This window comes from Arvicanthis niloticus, chromosome 14 (genome assembly GCF_011762505.2).
Source record: "Arvicanthis niloticus isolate mArvNil1 chromosome 14, mArvNil1.pat.X, whole genome shotgun sequence".
Lineage (NCBI taxonomy): Eukaryota > Metazoa > Chordata > Mammalia > Rodentia > Muridae > Arvicanthis > Arvicanthis niloticus.
The window spans coordinates 18,018,851-18,040,224 of record NC_047671.1 but is presented as its reverse complement, the minus strand read 5'-3'; the positions used below and the strand labels follow the sequence as shown (position 1 = coordinate 18,040,224).

Genomic DNA, 21,374 nt, shown 5'->3' with positions numbered 1-21,374 from the left:
TAGTTTATAACAAGATCCCCCAAGACACATGGATCAAACAATAGTCACTTGAGTCTCATCTTCCTAACATCTAATTATTTACTATTCAAAAAGTTCTGCTCTTAAAAGATAAATCTTGCTCTGCCCTTTGAGTGCATGACATACATTAAAAAAATTCTTTGTTGGTTTGCTATTTGACGTTCCTTAATAACAACTCAGTTGTCATTTATCACATGCCACCTTTTCCAATGTATAAACTCATTGTACCCTGGGAATAACATTCTGAGGCAAGACTATTTTACAGATAAATGTTCAAATGTCATTGCCAGACTTTCCTGATATAGTTTTGTTCTTGTTTAGCAATCTGGGAGTAGGATTCACAGTGACAACATACAGAATGAGATTATGTTTTGCCAACTGTTTATTGACAATGGTCAGTTGAAGTTCTCAAAGCTCTAGGTTCATACACCAGGCAGAATGAATGGTTTACTTTACAGTTACTGTGCAACACAAAGGTATAGCATATGCTTCTTAGTGTGTACAGCCAACAAAGAATTAACTACTAATGAGCATGTCTATATTACAAAATGATTTTTCTTTTTATACGAAGTTACCACCGTTATCATTTATTAAGGCTGGATGCTCTAAAAGTCTGGCCAGTTGAGATTCCAGTGTTTCCTGTTTGTATTGCAAGTGGGAGTCAATGAAAAATTACAACCCATTTTTTGAATTTTTTTTTTTTAGTATCAGCCAAAGAGTAGGACTCTCAAATCTATACATGGTGAGTTACTAATGGGAAAAATATGTCTGTCTATATGATGTGTAATAAACACTTCATTAGTCAGTATGTTCTTGCACTTGGAATTCCCAAATATTTCTTTATTTGTATGAAGATTGGAAGCCAATTCTGAGTTTAGAAATGAATTCATCTTATCTTTAAGTTACGTTTTAAAAGCATTTCCATGGAAACTTACGTTAGCATTCAAATAAGAAAATAAAACCTATTATAAGCGAATGATTGGATGGGAGGAAGGTGAGACACACATGACTGTTTTTTGATCCCTGTAAACATTGGGAAAGAATACCACAAATAAATGGCTCACAAAACAAAATTCAATGACCATATAAACAGGTTGTTATTGAACCAAACCTGATCAAAATGTGGGGCATTTTTGTTATTGTCTTTTCTCTGCCAATGCAGAAGCTAGAATACTGTAGACCATCAGAAACATTCCAAAGGAAATAGAATAGTTTGGACAATATACACTGAGAGAAGTATTTTTCCATTTATGCTTGTCTGAAGAATGAATAAGAGCAAGAACTTACAGTGGTGTGTCCCATAATGACAATTTCCAGTAAGAAAGTCTGAAGATCCATCTCATTGACACAGTTAGGATTAATTCTCTTTTTATTTTAGTATCTTGTAGGGTTGACTACATATTAGGCACTGTTATATTATTACAGAATATCAAGAACATGTATTTCTGTGCCATTGAATGTTAGTTTTAGAAAATGTGCCAGAGCAGTGAAATATTTCTTTAGTATAATACTACACACAGGATTAGTAAACCATTAAAATCTGGGCTTGGAGGCATGGAAGAATGAGACCAACTTATTGTTTGTCACCTGCAGGTTGGGAAGGACACACTGGTAGGGAAGCTGTCTCAGAGGTGCTACTGTCAGATGCTCCAAATGAAACCTATGCCTAATTATAGACATCTAAGTCAAAGAAATCAAAGATACTCCATTACAAAAAAATTCCCTGACATTAAAGTGATAAAGGGAATTTATCTATCTATCTATCTATCTATCTATCTATCTATCTATCTATCTTAGCCTTTAGCTATTTCCAGCTCTATTTCCCATGGTCTACCACTGTTCCTCTGTAGTATGGAGTGTTTTACACATATGCACTCCCTTATTGTCATTGTCAGCTGATTTTAGTGCAGGGCATACTGCTTTCTGAATTTAGAATCTGGAAACCAGTTAAAGGGTATGTGACATCTGGATGACAGAGGAGGAATCAGGAAGAAAGGGAAAAAATAAAGGAATAATGAAAAAGAAAAGAAAAGAAAGGAGAAAACAAATAAAAGAAAGTATAAAGGAAAAATATTTTAATTCTTAAGCAATTGTTAAAGAAACAGGATTTTAAAAAAATCTTTTTAGCAAACTATATTTTTATCACAAGCCCCCTTGAAAACATGTTTACTTCTTATATGTATTTTATATTCAATCATTAATTATGATAACACCTTAGGGAAATTATATAATTTAATTTTCTTACTACTCACATAAACATTACTTTTAATTACCTCCTGTTTGCTTTGAATTTACTATCACTCTTTATAGGTTCAATTACACTCATTAACACCAGAAAAGCATTCTAATTTATTTTTTAGATTATATGATATGCACCCATGTATGACACTTGAGTGAACTGGAAGTTTTTGTTGAACCCTGAGTCCCTATGCATATAAATCACTCAGTTTTGTGATAGAGTCTCTTCACTTTACTATGGGAAGCTAGAAAATTTGGAGACATTATGACCAACTCCAAAATGACAAGCAACTTCCCAGCTTACCACAGGAGTTCATCTTCTGTAGAAAAATTCCTATAGAAAAATTTAAATCTTGATTTTCCATCTTCAGTTAGACAATAAAATAAGAGACATTTTTGGGAGTAGAACTTCGTTGTTGTTGTTGTTGTTGTTGTTGTTGTTTTTCGAGACAGGGTTTCTCTGTGTAGCCCTGGCTGTCCTGGAACTCACTCTGTAGACCAGGCTGGCCTCGAACTCAGAAATCTGCCTGCCTCTGCCTCCCAAGTGCTGGGATTAAAGGTGTGCGCCACCACCGCCCGGCAGGAGCAGAACTTTTCAAAAATATATACATATATCAATCATATTAATGCTTACATGAGTCACTAAAAATGTATATAATTTTTGGGAGGGTTATATGGAAAACGAAAACTTTTTCACAGTATCTTCAAGCAAAGAGAAAGTGTTTGGCTCTTGGCCCTAGACTATGGAAAGGTATCTTAATTATATGATTTTTCCAAACAAATCTTAAAATATAAAATTAAGAAAGGAAAAACTGCAGTTGGACTATAATATAGGAGAGAAGAATAACAAAAATAAAATAATTTAAAATCACTGACACATTAAATAAAAACAAACACACAAATAGGTACAAAACCACAACCAAGAAAAGCAGACCTTGGGAATACTGTTCTATACCTGAGCCTATACGGGGTGTGATAAATAAAAAAGGGCAAGTGACCTCTAAGCTCTTACATATAATGAACCATATGAGACTCTAAGGAAACTATAAACACAGTTTATATAGCTCTGAACCAGTGGGTACAAACCACATGTGTGTTTGCAATCACACACACACACACACACACACACACACACACACACGCGCACAGAGAGAGAGGAGGGAGAGAGAAGAGGAGAAAAGGAGGGAGGGAGGGGGGCGAAGGGGAGAGGGAGAGTATAAATTTCATTTCAAGTGACATTAAGATTACTAGGCATTCCTCAAACCTCTGGTTAGAAGCACATCCTCTGTTCTAAGTTAAGACTACTTCAAAGTGTAAACTACAGAAGTGCAGCTGCCATGTCACTTAGAATCCCTTTGGAACATCAAAATGTTGTGGTCTTCTCTAGTTCCCCTAAATTGGATCCTGTACTGAAAACGATTTGCACATGATTCCCCAACACATGAAATTTTAGAGTTACTGCTACAGAAATATTTATGATAAATCTAAAATTCAAATTATATCTCAAATCACATTGAGAAACATTCTAATATCACAGTAACAAAACATGTTGTTTGTAAATCAGATGAAAAATGTCTCTAATATTTTATATATGTTCAGTGTGAAATAACCTCTGTATTTCATTTTTTAATCATTGACCTTTGTAACCTCTCTGCTTTGTTATTTTCACTTCATAGGAACAGCTAAGATGGAAATTTGATCTGGGATTAGGAGATGCTAATAACATTAAAAAGATTATCTTGGTTTCCTACAGGACCACTTCAGGGAGATGCAACTCATATAAAGCCAGGTAGGCAGATATGTTCCCATCAGATTTGTTACAGTGTAAAAGGTAAGGCCTTAGTGTTGCAACAGAGACCAACTTTCTGTTGTTGGATGGACTGATGGTTTCAGAGTGAGTCCTGCTTTAATGAATGAGACAACAGATCACTGTAAAGTCAGGTCATAATGTTCAGAAGGCTCTGAGCTATTCTATTCATTATTTTGAGTTCCATGTGGTGATCCATTTCACCATGGCCATTGTATCCTGCAAATATATACAGGAGAATATGGTACTTCACAAATTAGCTCATGTTTGCCAGACATGTCATTAAATACTATTTCATTAAATATTTACCTAAAATATAGTTATTTAATATAAATATAAAATACAATTTAAAAAATATTATTAAACTATATTAAACATACAAGTTTATTTAAATAAATATAAACTATTAAATATTAAATATCACTGAATGAAGTGACAGAGCATCTACATGATACTGGATCAGAAGTTTCTAAGTTAAAAGTTAAGTACTATAATTTTATAAGCATAACTCATGTTAATATATTTTGATTTTCTAAAATTGTGCAGCAATGCCTTTCAAGGTTAGAATTTATTTTATTTAGTTATGATGAAAAATTAAAGCACAAAGAATTTAAATGACATACTCAATAGCCTACATAGGCAGTAGGGATACTGGGTCTCGCTGTCAAAGGGTTGGGAGTTGGGAGTAGTTGTTTGTTTTCCAGTCAGTACTTTTATTTAAACTTTGCCTCTGGTAGATAAGAGATATGGGTGAGTAGAACAACTCTTCCCAGTCTTCCTGGGGCATCTACCATCATGCTGCGTTTTACTAAGCAAGGTATCAGCTAGGTCTTGTTTGCACAGCACAGCATTTTTCTGTTGAGAAACCAACTCTAGAGCATTTCAAAGATAAAGCCAACACAGATTGTATTTTAAGTGTGACAAGGAGGGGAACTAAAAGTTAAGCCTGCAATCCCTGATTTTAAAAGCATCTTAGGTTTGCATATTATTGTGGTTTGCAAAATGCATGCTTTATTAGGAAGTGATGACTCGCCGACTGTGTAAATAGAAAGGTGCATACATCTTACCAAGTAAAAGAATCAGGGGTATGAAAGAAAGATATTTAAGGCAGCAATTTAGAAAAGACATTGAAAAGGGCAGCTATTTCAATCTCATTATTTCTATAAGCTGGCATGTACAATCATGTTGTAAATACGCATCTGATTTGAAATCAGTGGTTTGCTTATCACAGTAATTCACAGGCACACACACAAAAATGTTAGAATCCCTTTTGCTACAAAAGATAAAAGACACTGTCCTCTGGAAGCCTAAGCATTCTGGTGAAGGAGAGCCTAAAAACAAGGACATAAATCCTCCTCGATGCCTAAGTTGAAAGTCGATGTCTACAAATTCACAAGATGTCTATTGTGGTAATACATTCTCTACAAGGTCTTACCCGCCAGAAAATCTTTATAAATTATCATTGGATCTGTCACCAATTTTACACAACTTTTACTATATTATATGTCTCATCATTATAGCTTTTTGATAGTTAAATTTAATTCATTTTAACACATAGTACTTTTGTTTATTTTCAGTGTTAGTATTTGCATAACATGTATTCAACAGCCCATTAGTAGGAGGATAGTATGGAAACCTTTCTTGGCCTTTCCCACACCTTCAAAGAAAGTTCTGGAATCTAAAACTAACTGGTGAACTAAAAAAAATGACCTATCAACTGCTTACATAGCTGGGATTGCTGCCAATGATATTTAGAATTTTGTAAGATTTGTGATTGTGTGTGTGTGTGTGTGCTGTGAGTGAATGCCATGTGTGCAGGTGCTCACAGAGGTCAGAAGAGGATACAGGACTCCTTGGAACGGGAATTTTAGGCCAACGTGAGCTCTGAACTGCTAAACTAGAGTTCGAAATCCTTAATCAAACTAAAAGAGTTCCCATATGTTTACTCTTTCTCAAATCAAAGGAAAAGGTCCTATACTCCATTCTTAAAGAAGATTATCTGATCTCACACATGATCAAAGTAGATGTCAGAGGAGAAACATCACTTCTGGTGGCACAATGGAGTTCACCAGCTTCCAAAGGGATTGACCCTTTCTCCTGCTGAAACACAGCTCCTGATACTATGCATTGGACTACACAGGGACAATAGCAGGTCTGCTTATTTTCACAAAAGTAACAGTAGAAGTTTCTGGACCTGTGGCATCACATTACTGTTTCCACTATGTATGAAGATTTGGGATACTTGTGGCATAGGATGGAACTTGTTGAATTTTACATTTTAGGACCAAATTGTTACAAATTTGGAAGCTGCTTTATTTTATATGCCTTTATCATCAACAAATATCTCATCAATCCATTAATTCTCAAGTTGTCATACTTTCCTTAGGCTTGAAATTGATGAAAGGTATTCAAATCCTGGTGTCATTTTTTTTTTTTAATAATTTGACTCCAACAAACTAAACAGTCAATTGAGTGTTCCTTGGATCTAAGAGTTTGGATGAAGATCTCAAGATTAATGCTCCAGCATTCTGGAACGGATATACGGGTGCTCTGACCCCCCCGCTCCATGGTTGATTGCAATTACTTTGCAGTTAAACATGAATTTGCTTAGTGGTGCTCTTTATGAGTTATAAATGTTTATAATATTTAAAGTAGTGAATTTAAATATTTTTCTCTAAGCTGCCTTTTATAAAAAATATTTTGATTTCAAAAACATTTTATAAAACCCAATATAATAGGCCCATGAGAATTTAAGCATGAGCCCTATTTTGTTCATAAGATATGCAAAAGGATTGTTTACTTTGAAAATAACTGCTGCATAGCCTTCAACATTTTCTGTCACCTAGGAGACTATGAAATCTCCAATACCCTCCAAGGACAACCTTCCTAACCTTACATGCTTTAAATGATCTCATTCACAAAGTTAACCAGGTTTTAAACACAGACTTCTTTAATTGTCTCTTATGACTACTTACATGGAATTTTGATATTTTGTTGCTTTAATTATATTAAACTGACCATTAATTTCAGGTTTATATATGGTCTAAATATTCTTGATAAAATATTTCTTTCTTTCTTTCTTTTTTTTTTACATTGAGGAAACTTGATGAAAGGGATTAAAAATTTGATTCAGGTATCACTTTCTTAAAACCCTCCAAGTTATTTTTTTGTCATCCTGAATAACTTTAGTAGTCTGTGTACTGCTCTCTTGGTCTTCTGTCATATTCTTTCTCCAGCAATGTGCATAACATTACCATGTCTTAATTTCTACTACCTTTCTTCATTTCTTTCTGGCCATCTCAGTTTTCCATGCTGGACTTTAAAGGTCTTGACATCAGGATACCAACAGATGCAAGGACCTGGCTTTCTGTCATACTGCAGAGGGACGACTGACAATTGGAATGGGTGAAGTTAGAATGGATGGCCATGGTTTCAGAGTTCTCTAGAGAGTTAGGATTCTGTCCGTCTGTTTCTTTTCCTATCCAATAGCAACATGCATATTAAAACATCACTGTTTTAGTAACGAAGCTAGGAAGCAATAAGTATCTGGAACTGGCAAGATAGGGTTGCTCAGTGAGTTGGCAACTTAAGCTTGATCCCTGGATCCCATAGAAAGGTGAAGGAGATAATTCATGTCATGAATGTTATCTGTTGACTTTTACATGTGTGCTTTGGTATCATGGCCACACATATCACTTTATACATTTACACGTATAAATATGTGTGCACGCACACATACTATATAGGTACACTCACACAATAAAAAATGAATACATTATAAAAGCAATTATGCCAAAAGTAATCTAAATATCATCTTATCTGCTATAATTTTTCCTTAGGAATATTTAGTATCTAGTATCAACTTGGAAGGGTCTTTGTAATGGAAAGAAACCAACCTATAAACATCTCTGAGACTAACAAAAAAGAAAGAAAACACACATTTCCTCTCAAGGTTACTATAATTTTCTGAATTTTTGATGTCTGCTTTCAAACTCAGTTGTTGAGCATGGGGAAAATCTTTAACATTTTCAACTCTCAGTTTTATTATCAATAGATGAGACATCAGACACATAGATCACTCATTAAATCTTCTCTGAAAATGATATTTCTGTTTTTAAGACAGTTACCAGACCTCTGTCCTATTTACATGTCAGAACACCAGTTTACAGGAAATTATTATTTTCCAAAATAAACCCCAAGTAGGTTACAGGGTGACAACTATTATCTATAGCTGAAAAAGTTGTCTTGTTACATTTTAATAAAGTATAATATAGGGTGATTGGATTATATCAGATCAAATTTCATTTATTAAACAAAATCAGTTATAAGTGAGGACCAGAAAATCTCAAGATGCTTGTTAAAAGCACAGGTGGGACTTAACATGAAAGGAAATGTATTTACTGGGAGGTGGTGTAATTTTCCTGCCTACAGTTGATTGTACTGTTGGATCCAATAACACCAAATCCACGTATACTGGCTATTTAGTTGTGTGACTGACTTCTGCAACAAACCCTAACAATGAAAGCTTCATGACACCTGCTCAAGTACATTTGATTTCCCAAAACCTTTGCTTGTGACTGACTGTATCAGATTGGGACACTCAGGTAACATCCTTAATGAACACCTTCAATGGTGGTTTGAGAGTCTGGTGTTGAAATCCATTGTAGTAGTCTATAAAAAACCAGGATATTGACTACTTTGTAATACAGCATATTTATTGAAATGGGGCCTGACCAAAAAAAAAAAAAAAATCATGTTACACAGGGAATACATAATTTTCCGAACAGCCATAAAATATAAATTACACACCTTTCCTGTCCACTGTCATCCATATATACCTACACTTGGTTTTCAATCTGCAGCCAAAGTGAAAGACATGCCACAATGCGCAGGGAAAAAAAATCAAACTCAATTTGCTATACAATTTGCTATACAATGAATTGTTTTTTGGCTTTGTCATGTCCACTGACATATCGATCACTCAGAGATTGAAAAGATCAGAATACACTGGGCTTTTACACAGATAAGTAAGGGAAAGCACTGTAGGATTCCTTTTGTGTAACAAAGATGCAAGCGCCGAGGAGGCAAACATCAGTCTTTGAGACATTACGTGGGTTTTGCCTATAAAATGATAGTTTCACATCATTTAAAATATGTAGAAAGAATCTTCTCTGTACTGTGTGGAAGCATCACCTGTCAGTAAAAAGCTGATGGCCTATCAGCTGAAGCAGGAAATAGAAGGTGGGAGTTCTTGTAGAGAGAGATTGGAACTCTGAGAGTTAGATGCAGGAGATTTCCCTTGAACCCAGGGGAATTCAGATGTGTGAAACTGAGGACAGGTAATCAACAATGTGGCAGACACAGGGTTATATAAGTTATTAGCTAGTTGAGGAATGAGCCAAAACTTATGGGCTGGGCATTTATTTATAAATAATTAAGTCTCTTGGTCATTATTCTGGGAACAAAGAGACAGAGTAGAAAAGCTTGTGGCTACAAAAGTACTGCTGATCCTTTCACAGCTAAGTCGAACTTTAGGAGGGAAACTACACATGAGTGTATGCACACACATGCATGTACACACACATGCATATATGCACACACACACAAACATACGGACACAACCCCACACCCCCAACCCCAGCACACATACACATATACCATACACTATCCATGCCCTCCTTTGGCCCTCTGTAAAATTTATATGACATTTATAATGTGACAAGCCCAACATTCCATCAAACACTTCTATTTAACCTGAGAAGGGACTAAGTCAAATCACTAATATGTCCACATCTGTGATTTTCAAGGTGCAGTGACTGTTCTGTGGAATTTATAAGGCCAATACTGTTATTCAACCTCCATGGATATGAAACTATAAGGTAGAGAATCACTTATCACAGGATGAAATTTCAAAAGACACCATAAAGACCCTGGGGTCTATTAAGCTAAATCTCTAACTCAGCAGGTAGAGGGGAAAAACATGAAGGAATAACTCTATGTTTGCAGGTAGGCACAATTCCAGTCATTATGACAACAGACAGCGTCTCTAATTACCACCTACCACAGCAAAGCTGCAAAACGCTCTGTGATCCCAGGGAGATTGTTACTCCATAATATGTATTGCCCTATTCCTCATATATAAAGCTGTTGCAAGCACAGCTCTGCAGTCTCAGTGGGAGGCAAATTGAGGCTGGGACCCTTAACACTGCTCATGAAAAACCACATGCAGAAATCCTATCTAGGAGAGAAGCGCCTTCATTGATGCTAATCTCAAAGCTTTCAAAGCAGAGGAACTTCTCATTTAGCATATTCTTTAAAAATTAGAGCAATGCCTCCCATTACCATATTCTAAAGTAATTATGTGCGGTAAGTAAAGACAAATTCATTACTAATTACACAGTCTTTTATTGTGAAATCCAGAGCAAAATTATTTGAGGTATTTTCTTTTCTAAGCTGACAACAGAATGACTTTACTTCATCAATCAGTTTGACTAAAGTAATGATTTTCTTGGAATTAAAATTTGTTGAAAGCTCTAAGTATTTCATCTTTTGGGCTAAGAAGCATGTAGTTAATGTCACCACTAATACATTTGTCAGTCTGCTAATTTTCTTTTTCTATTAGAATAAGTAAACAGCAGCCTTTTTAAAAAGCATACTATCTACCATGTGTCAGGAGCAATGTAGGGAGACTTATTTGAAAATCATGAGGTAAGGCATTGTAAAATGCACAGGAGTCACAGGCAGACAATGAAGGAGAAACATAAAAGGGAAAGGCATTTAATAATTCCAAAGTGAGGGTAGAGAACATCTCACAAACTATAAAGGGAAGATGGCATTTAAAGGAGAATTATGAAAAAAATCAAATCAAACCAAGAACTCAAGCCAGACCTATCAGAAAATATGAAGAAGAGGTGGCTTCTGACAAGGAATTCAAACAAAATGGAAGCCAGAGTCAAAAAATAAAAGGCTCACAGTGGACAATAGAGATAGAAGCATTGTGGCTTTGTTTCTATGGCATTTCATCAGCCGTTACCCACTTAGATGTGGTTATTATTTTTTGGAATATAGTCTGGGACAGTACAAGCTCCTGATTCTATTTTTAAGGACATAGTACAATCATTTAGGCTCCACTGTGCTAGAGTCTCTCTGATAATATTTTAATTATAAGACTATAATACCTGATTTTAAAATGCCAGTTCTCTATTCTACTATCAGTTCTATCAAAACTATACATTCCTTTTGGTAAGTTTGTTATCCAAGAGCATCACATTTCAGCATGATTGCCATAACCCAGATCCCAAACCAAGTGCCACTTCTACATTATTTTTTTTCCTCTCATTTAAAATAGCATTAAAAAATTATTTGGTAGGAATGTGTGGCAGAACAAACCGCCCATCCCATTGCTTGGAAGTCAAAGACGGGGCAGGAGGAAATGACTAGGGTGTTCCCAGTAAAATTTATTGTTATTGTTATTATTATTTTGGCTTTTGCTCAAGGAAATACTTTTACTTTAAAAAAATCACTTCTTCTGCCATATTTTGTATTTGAATGAATCCAAAGTTACTGGATGAAGGCTTGAACCCGAGTGTGGTGATTTTGAGATAGTAGAGCAATCAGAGATGTGTCTAGTGGGAGGTCTTTAGGTTATTGGGTTCATACACTCAAAGGTAACTAGAAGACCCAAATCATTTTCTCCTTCCCCGTCTTTGACTTCCTCTGCCTAGCATTCCTACCACTACTGATATGCTGCTTCCTCACCATGAGATCAATCAGTCATGAACTGTAACCTTCAAAACTAGGGCCCAAGAAAACATTTTCTGTTATTTTTAGTGAGATAATAATGGCATTCCTGACAGACACAGGCCAAAAAAATATCAAAGTGTCATTTCAGTTTAGTTTCAATATATTATATAATTACTTATCTTTGGTATGCAATATTAAGCTAATTTATTTTTCTTATTAAAATGTGAATGAAGGTGACCTATTGGTGACAGTACTAAACTCATAATTATTTTGGATACTTTATAATTTTCTTTTTATATTTTTGGGACATTTGACATAACACTCTTTATATCTGTTTTTCTCGTTAAGTAAGTTGAACATAAATTGAGAGGCACCAATAAATTCCTAAAATATTAGAACCTGTTTTCTGGTGGTAAAGTAGTAGGTGGAGAAGCATTGCTTAGCAGATCCTTAGAGTGAAATTATCCATAAGTTGATTCTATTACCCATGTGTCAGTTCCCTGACTCCTTCTCAACCATCAATAACAAACATGAGCACGATGGGCAGGCAATCCACACTTGAAAACATACATGATACCTAGACCTTCTCTATGTCTCTTCTGTACTCAAGTACAGCAGTCATTGATTAGAACAGAACCTTGTTAAGGGAAGCGGGTACCTACCTGGCTGCGACAAAAGCGGCGTGTAAGGGACTTTTGGTTCTCAGCAGTCATTGATTAGAACAGAACCTTGTTAAGGGAAGCGGGTACCTACCTGGCTGCGACAAAAGCGGCGTGTAAGGGACTTTTGGTTCTATTGCACTCATAGGTGGAGGTAGCAAAGGGTTAGCAAAGCTGCGGAGTGGGTGAGTTGGCCGCACACAGGCTGTGGGGATGGTTCTGCTTGGTGCTTCTTCGCTGCTGGGATGTTCAGGCTGAGCTGGGGGTAGCATGGGTTGCTGTTGCGTGGTTGGTCCTTCACTCACAGCTGTAGTGGAAATAAGAAATCCAGATGTCATTCAAGATGAAGCTTATTTCCCCCACCTTTCCAGAATCAGTCCAGGGACAAATGATGGAATCTGGCAATCTCTTCTCTGTTTTCTGATCATTCTTATTCTTCAGCTCTCATGCACGTATGGGTTACAATTAGCACAACCCTTTTCAACAGTAGAGACAGGTCCATTAGCACATGGTGTGCCTCTCAGGGACACTGACACAATATATTAATACTAACTACATTGCCTGAACGGTCTGGACCCTGTAATCATAAGTGATGAAGTGAGAAAAACGAGTTATCTTTCCTTTTCTAAGTCGTAATGTCAGCGGAATTCAACCGGTTACAGCTGCATTACTATCTACCAGCCAATATGCCAATTTTGCTGCGATTTCAACATGCCGTGTCAACTGTCAAACAAATCAGAGTTACAGGGTGCTCAGAGGCATTGCTAAAAAACGATACAAATAATAACCGCTATCATTATCTCTTATAACAAAATAGAAGCACATTGAGCTAAAAGTTATATGAGACATGATTTCACTGGAGCAAGTTGCCTGAATTCAGAGTTATAATTTTTTCCCTCTTTGATAGCAAGCCTTGTAATTTTCAGGAAGATTACTGAGTTGAAGAGGCTTCCCATAGTCATTTGTGACAGCCTTGGGGCGTCTGGACAGCTTTGTATATTAAAATGCACCTTTCGCCCTGGGGAACACAGTTGAGTGAGAATAAAATATTTTCAAGGCATTTTCTGTTGCTACAGACAGGGTGCATCAACTTTAAATGTTCATTCATATTGAAAGCCAAAAGGTCCAAGTTAAACCGCAGCTAAAAGAGCTGCCTACCAGGAGTAAGTGGTGTTGACATTACTTGAGTATTTCTAGTTATTTATTTCTTAGGAAGACGTGTTTGGCAAACATGGGATGATACAATATTGCTTTCATAGTATCTCACTTTGTAAGGATAATTTTAAGGTGGGATTATTTCAAAATAATAAGTTTAAAAGTTTGTTTTGAGAGGACTCTGAGCATCTCACTAAGGTCATCAAAGGGCAGAGGAGATTGAGAAGCAGTCTGGTAATGCCCAAGGAACAGACTTGAAAGGTAAAAAGATCAAGGTGTCCTATGAAAGATATGCAGAAGTGACACATCTTCGCGAGGTAGTTTTATTCATCCTTGTTGCTTCAGATGGGGTCAGAGGTCCTCTGGATGAAAGAACAGCCTGTGGGCTTCATCCTTTCCAGGTGGAGGTAGAAGATGCACAGTTGGCTGAGAAAATGATAGCAATCAGAACTCAAAATCTGACAAGACTTTGTCAGTCTTCAAACAAGGAACCTTAAGTAAATTAGCCAACTGCCAAACCTCCCATGTAGGTCTTACAAGAAACTAAATTGCTCCCATGATCAAAAGGGGAGAGGAGTGTCTTTGTATAGGATCAGATTGTGTCCTGGGTTGTTTGAAGGTTTAATTTTACAAAAAGAGAAAAATATTAGGTTTTTAACTTTGGACTTATGTTTAATCTGAAGAAGAAAGTGATCAAAGTCCGATTTTCTAAACAATGATTTAATAGATTAGCTATTTCATTTTTTGTTTATTAGATATTATATTTACATTTCAGATTTTATCCCCTTACCCCATCTCCCCCAACACCCAGGAACCTCCTATCCCATCCCTCTCCTCCTGCTTCTAAGAAGATGTGCCCCCACCTACCTCCCCCTCCCACCTCCCCCCTCAAATCCCCCCCCCTTGGTGTTCAGCCTTCATGGGACCAAGGATCTCCTCTCCCACCTATGCCCAACAAGGCCATCCTCCCCTACATATACAGATGGAGTCATGTATCCCTCCCTATGTGCTCCCAGGCTGGTGGTTTAGACCCTGAGGAGCTCTGGTTGGTTGGTATTGTTGCTCTCCTTATGGGGCCACAAACCCTTTCAGCTCCTTCAGTCTTCTCTCTAAGTTCTCCATTGGGAAACCCTTGATCAGATCAGTGGTTAGCTGTGAGCATCTGCCTCTGAATGTGTCAGCCTCTGAGCATGTTCCCCTTTAACTTTAGAGTGGTGGATGAGATGGACCATTACTCCTGGTCCTTAAAGGAGGCACACTTTAAAGATGGTATCCTTGTTTGCACTTCCTTCACACCAAAAGAATTCATTTGAGTGCTAGATTGCAGGAAATAACAAGAACATTACAAGCTCTTTAAAAAATGTCCCCAGAGAAGATTCTCAGAATGGTTCTGAGTAATTGGGCTCCACATAACACTAACTTATGAAGACAGGAAAAGAAAAGAAATTCACTTCCTATAAATTTGTATAAGTAATTATCTTTATGAAACATGTACTGTAAATAACCCGTATCTGTTCCTAGAACTCCTTCAGCACTGAAGAAACAATGGGAGGTTTTGAACGCCTACATTTTCTTTATTTCTTTTCCTTCCTTTAATTCTTTTCTTTTTCTTGAATTTGGACATGAACTGTTCATGATAAAATATCATTTTATTTTTGAGTTTAATAAAATTTTCATACATCTTTCTTTAAGAATTTGAAATTCTGTCTCTTATTTTGGCAAAACCTTTGTATGTCATGTGAACATATGGATTGTAGTGATTTTACTAAAAGTTGTGAGTTTGAGGTCCTAAAGAAACTGGGGACAATTGCCTAACTGAAGTGCCCACTCACATATCAAAGTGCATGCTGGCCTCCAGGCTCACTCAGTATCTGTGGCTTCTCTCTAGTCCTCTCACTACTGGATTCTTCCTCAGCTCATGAGTTTCCCTTCTTCCAGGTTCTCACTGCTATGTAACCCTGCCATTTCTGCCCTGTCCTTTCTTGCCCTTGTATTTCTTTTCTCCTCTCCTGCATCTTCCCACTACTCCTTCTCTAACAGCTCCATCCATTCTGATGATCATGTTCAGTCTTCTACTTTCTCTCCATGCTCCGGATGCTTCTGGCTGTTCTCTGCTTCATACATATAATACAAATCTTCCATTCAACCTTCCCTCAGAGCATCATGCCCTCGCTTTATCCATTGAGGCCATCCTTACTCATTTTTTTCCCTCAGGCCATTTGTTTTCATCAACATCAATGAGAATGAAAATTCTCTCTATTCCTGGTCCTGTCTCTCTAGCCTTCCCAGCTGTCTAGCATTATACCCACTAGGGTCACCATGATGTGGCCCTAACAAAGTGGGCCATAGCCTTTGTCTAATTCATCTGCAGTCACTCATAATGTGAAGCCTGATATTTGAGTAAGAAGGTCCATGTGTAGGAAAGATTAGAATACAATCCATAAGAGACAAGTTTTTTTTTTTTTTAAATAGAGTGGATAAGATCTTTCATAGGTAATCCATATTTCTTGGATTTTAAGAAAATGCTTTGGTTGATATTTAAAGCAGCAAAATCCTCAGATAAACAGCTTAGCAGTTGTTCCATCAGAGAAATGCTGCATTGTAGATGTGCCCATTTGGCCAGTTCAGACACCAGCTCCAGGACATCAATGTAAAACAAATTGTCTCAGTGGCTTGGCATTTATCTGTGTGAAGAGCTCCAAAAGCGAAGAAAAGCTCCCTTCACCCCCAGGATACAGCTTCCTTGCCATTCAGAGCGGAGTGAGAAGCAAATGGGTGTCGGCAAGGCACTCATTTTCAAATGATGAAATCGTCAGAATTCATTGTACAAATAGCATACAATTACACACTAGAGTCAAATCTCAAGGTACTTTATAATAATTAATGTCAACATTCAAAACACTTGCTACAGAGTAACTGGCAGAAATACTGCAAAAATGGAAATTAGGATTTTTCTTCTATCTGAAAATTGCAGTGGTTGATAGAATTACAGCCTACCAACAGCACATAGCAGATGCAGAAGCATGAACACCTCCTCTTGGAACCTATTTTACACATTAATCTTGGAAGAACAACATTATGAACTATTCCTCAGTAACCTAGTTCCTCATAGCCTGGGATGTTTAAGAGACACCCCTAGAAAAATGAATGAATCCTTTCACTGTGGTCCTGATTTTTTTTTTTTCATTTTCTTTCTTTCTTCTTCTTTTTTTTTTCCTGTCACAAACTCCATTTGGTAGCCAACTTCCAGTTTTTGGGGGAACTGGAACCGAAAACCAGCATGGGCTAATCTGTGAAGTATCCTCACTGTGGCAATGACAAAATGGAAAGCTCTTATATCCCTCTTCCATAGACTTATCTAATGGATGAGAAAAATGAGACACTGAATCGTTATGATGTGCAGAAAGAAACCTTCATCCAAGACTGCATATTTGGGAGATTGTCAAAGTACAGGACTGACCTCCTGGGGCAGCAGCTTATAATAAACTGCAGTTTATTATAAGAGTGCTTCTGCAGTTATACAGGCGGTATTATTTGTCCATCAATCTGGAAATGTGTGGAATTCGAATGTTATTACTGGGCCTCGAGTTTCCTTACAGAAATCCTGCTTTGTTTATGACTTCAGAAACAACCAGCTTTGGGGGCGGGGCTTTAGTATTTCCTGTCTTAAGAATTTCCAGGTTTTTGAGATAACTATGGAGAAGTGGAACCTCCACACTTGGCCACATTAACTTTATCTTTTCCTCAAGGACGCTAATAAGGCAGTTCGACCCAGAGCCATGGAGGGTTTTCTGCTTGAGGGAGAATAGAGTGTTTAGTGTTCTACATAGCCTGTAGAATCCAATATCAAAGAGCTGGATGTTAATGATCATTGACAGCAACTTAGAGAATATTTATTTTCTAGAAAAAAAAAACATTTATCCACTCTTTTTTTTTTTTTTTTTTTTTTTTTTTTTTTTTTTGGCAATTGCTTGAAGCACGTTAGATGTTACTTTTTTTTGCAGCACATGTATTTTGTTGAAAACAACTTGCTGAATGAATGAACATATACATTTTAAAGCAAGGTATAAATCATGGCCAGGGATAGAATTTTCACTGCCTGGTAATTTAGATGAAGTTCAAAAATTATACAGGAGGAACTTGCTAAGAAAGCATTGTTTACATAAGCGCACAATTGTTCTGGGGTACAGTATATTATTTTTTATTATACTATAGGATTGCCTTCATTTGCTAAATACTGTTGCTGGGGGGGGACCTCTATTAAAGAGTAAATGTTTTGAATGATTAAGTAACTTTTAACGTACTTCATTATTTTGTGTTTACAGAAAAACAGGTAGAAGGCACAGAATAGTTTCATATAGGCCCTGGATTCACACTTCATCACCAAAATAGAGTTGAGAAGAGGAAATTTCCTTTAATCATAGACAAAAATATTTCTTAATACTAGCATATTTCTTTTTCATTAAAATTAAACTTTTCAATAATTTATCCCAAGATCCAGTAAGAGACAATTTCACATGCTACACTAACTCAATAAGAAAAAGAGAGAGAGAGAGAGAGAGAGAGAGAGAGAGAGAGAGAGAGACACACACAGACAAAGGCTTGGGGCAGGTGAGATGAATTCATTTTTAGACCATGCTTACAAAAAAAAAATGAAAACAAAGGGAACAGTTGCTAAGAAGAAATGCTTTCTAATAAGAGAAGCACTGAGCTTTGGTGGATACCAGGCATTCCAGAAGGACCAGAGCAAAGTTATGCCACAGATGCATCTTCAATGTCCCGTTAAAGTCCTAAGATACAGGCAGAATGTAGTGCTGTAGCATATCATCAAATGAAGGGAGTTCAGTTCAGGAACAAAGAGGGGACTTGTGGGCCAGGAGGTTTTTTAAAGTAGACTCCCATGCATAGTTGTTGTGAGATTTAGAACTTTCTAGCTGTTGGGCTTCCAGCATGCCTCTCACCTTCCTCCCATTCCTGTGATTTTGGAGTTTTTCCCCCCTGAGATTTTAGCACACAACTCTATTTCGTAGATGTGATGTGTAGTGAGAAAAAGGGAAATGAATCTAATTCTCGCCTGGCAGATTTTTGACGCCTTTTAATTCTAACCTTGCTACATTTGGACGATTTATGATTTCTTAGAGCTGCCCCTGTTGAGTTGGGAAAAATATAGCTTACCTCACAAAGATATTTTATTGCTGTGCTATCATATCTATTACAAAACCTCCTCTTGCACATGAGCTGCTGAGTCACCTGTTCTTAACTAAGAGATGAAAGCCATAAAATCGATTTAAAGATGCCGTGCTCAAAGGACGGGAGGGGAATCAAATGGCACGGGAGAAATCACCTCATGGATATGAATGCTTTCCTCCACTCTTCCTCTCTTTCTAATAAATGGCATTTTGTTGCAGCAACCACTCCCTTCCAAGACTTGAAAAAGTTCTGCTTAAGCAATTAAAAAAACTGCCATGGATTCATCATGTATTTGTTCACTGGGACTAGGTAGAGATCTTTTAATTTAACTGATAGATACTAGATCAAATGTGTTGAAGGACAACCCTTGATTTATAACTTCCTGGTTAGCAGGGTACTGTTTTGAAACATCTACTACTCCATTGTGTAACGGAGCCATATGTTCTTTATTGCCCACCAGACACATTTGTCTGTGGTATCTGCTGTGGAAAGGGTCTTAGGGAATCGCTCTAATAACCTGCTGCTAGGATTCAAATGTTAAAGTGCTGAGTAGGAGAATTCCTGTACCGGGGTCACAGGCAATGAGTCTTTCCAAAGAATAAGAAGACCAAAATGATACACGGAGGTGATCTGCCATTACTAATATTTGTCACAATAAAATGGAAAGTAAAATGCATTACACTGAGTTCTTCCTGCTCCAAAACCTCGGTCCACAGACAGTGTTGGGAATGGTACTGGCCGGAGAGTGAACTGTGGATGCGGGTATCCACATGTAGGCGATGGGAGGATTCCTGGATACTGGGCACTTTCTAGTGTTGGTACAGGGATGGCACTCACAACAGCTGCAAAAAAATAAAAAAAAAAAATGAAACATTAGTTATTTAAAAAATCCAAATTTCCTCTTAGCAAACGTTAAAGGAAATAAAAATGTGTTTAAAAGTTTAATATTCTCCATGGTATTACAGAAAGTATTCCTAATAGTTTCTGGAAACTTTCTTCTTGCTGTAGAACAGAAAGTTTACTTTTACAACACCCCATTATGACACATTTTCTTCCAGCTTGAAACTTGCCATGGTTCTAAGAAAATAATTAAGTTACAGTAGAGGCACCACCATACTCCAGTATTTGTATTTCAGGGTTTTTGTTTCTGCCTTTCATCCAAGGAGAAACAAGGAACAAAAAAAAAAAATGTTAGGCTGTGACCAGATGAATGTGTGCTGGAAAGTGCCCTTACGGGCTGTTAGGAAATGTGATTTGATCTTGGAAATGAATGTACTGCTGTCAAGAGACATAACACAAACACAATCACAAGGGCATTCTCTGTACCCATAATCAGGGTTTATCTTTAGGCAAAATCCTTGTAACACTCAAAGTTGTCCAGATGAGTGCACACTATATAAAGGTAACTGAATGTTATCTGAAAATACCAACAGTGTGGTTATTCTGACTATAACCCACAGAAAAACACTTGTGGTGTGTCTTGATGTTTAGACAGTTTTGTTCAATTTCAATGTTCAAAGGTTAGTCAACCATATTCTTTTATGATATATTTGTTATACTTATAGTAAGCCTTAATATTTAATCATTGGATAATTACCTATATAACAGTGAGTATTTGGTAATTACTGATTACCAAAACATGGACTTTATTTAAGGCAGCTATTGGAATGGTTAGGTTGGGTAGTAAATGAAGAAAGAAGTACATAAGAAGGACATGGCTGTTCCTAGGTATGGTGTCAGAGAAGGTCTATTGTAAAAGGAAGAGCATGTCCAGATCTAAAGACATCTGGGAAACTTCAGAGTGGATAAAGCCTGAATTGAGCCTTCTGAAATGAGGGAAGTGGACCCTAAAAGCCAGGTGAGTAAAGAGTAAATGGAAGTCTCTCCTTGGCCAGAGAACCAAAATAGCTGTATTATTAAGGGAAGGACAACTTGGGAGAGCTGCCCTGCCAAGTCCCTGGGAAGGAGAAGTTTAGGGGAATGGTAGGGAGTGACAGATAGGAGGACTCTGTAATAGCGAGGGACTGAGGGATGCAGGGAGAACCTGGCAGTCAGGGTCAGCTTTGGTACCTTAAATCTGTACTCCAGCCATTTGTCTAGGGCTTGAGACCTAACAGGCAGTATGTTCCAGTCTCTGATATTAACGTTACCTTCTTTTTACAAAAGATTATTTAGTTACATTGTAATGCCGTCTCTGGATTCATGTGCCTATGTTTGCACATTTCCCAAAGGGAAGCTTTTTCTCCTTTAAAAATTAAATTCTCCACTTTATTAATGATGTCACTACATCAGGAGCAATTTTTAGTATACTACTGTGCCACTGGACAGGAAAGGTTTCAGGTTTATTTCTATCTGCTTCCTTATTCTTGGTCCAGTTAATGTAGATGTGTCTTCTACAAGGTGCAAACATATGTAACTTTTATAAATAACAATTTCTTATAGTAAAGAAGTTTGTAAAACTAATTTTCAAACAAAATAATGTTAAGACTCTATTGAGATGTGAGCAACAGACTGTTGAAAAGGATCTTGGTTAAGAATTCACTCAGAGTGTGCATTCTTCATGT

At 36.9% G+C, this 21,374-nt stretch overlaps 1 protein-coding gene across 2 annotated transcripts in view; it reads right to left on the bottom strand.

Annotated features, from left to right (window-relative positions):
• Positions 1-21,374, bottom strand: part of Dcc (DCC netrin 1 receptor) — a 1,059,673-nt gene that overhangs the window by 24,274 nt on the left and 1,014,025 nt on the right. For both annotated transcript variants that reach the window (XM_034518676.2, XM_076912482.1), the window contains exons 26-27: positions 19,491-19,652; positions 12,560-12,772 (exon numbers count right to left, since the gene is read on the bottom strand). In XM_034518676.2, coding sequence (XP_034374567.1) covers positions 12,560-12,772; positions 19,491-19,652 — 375 coding nt within the window. The remainder of the gene's footprint in view (positions 1-12,559; positions 12,773-19,490; positions 19,653-21,374) is intronic.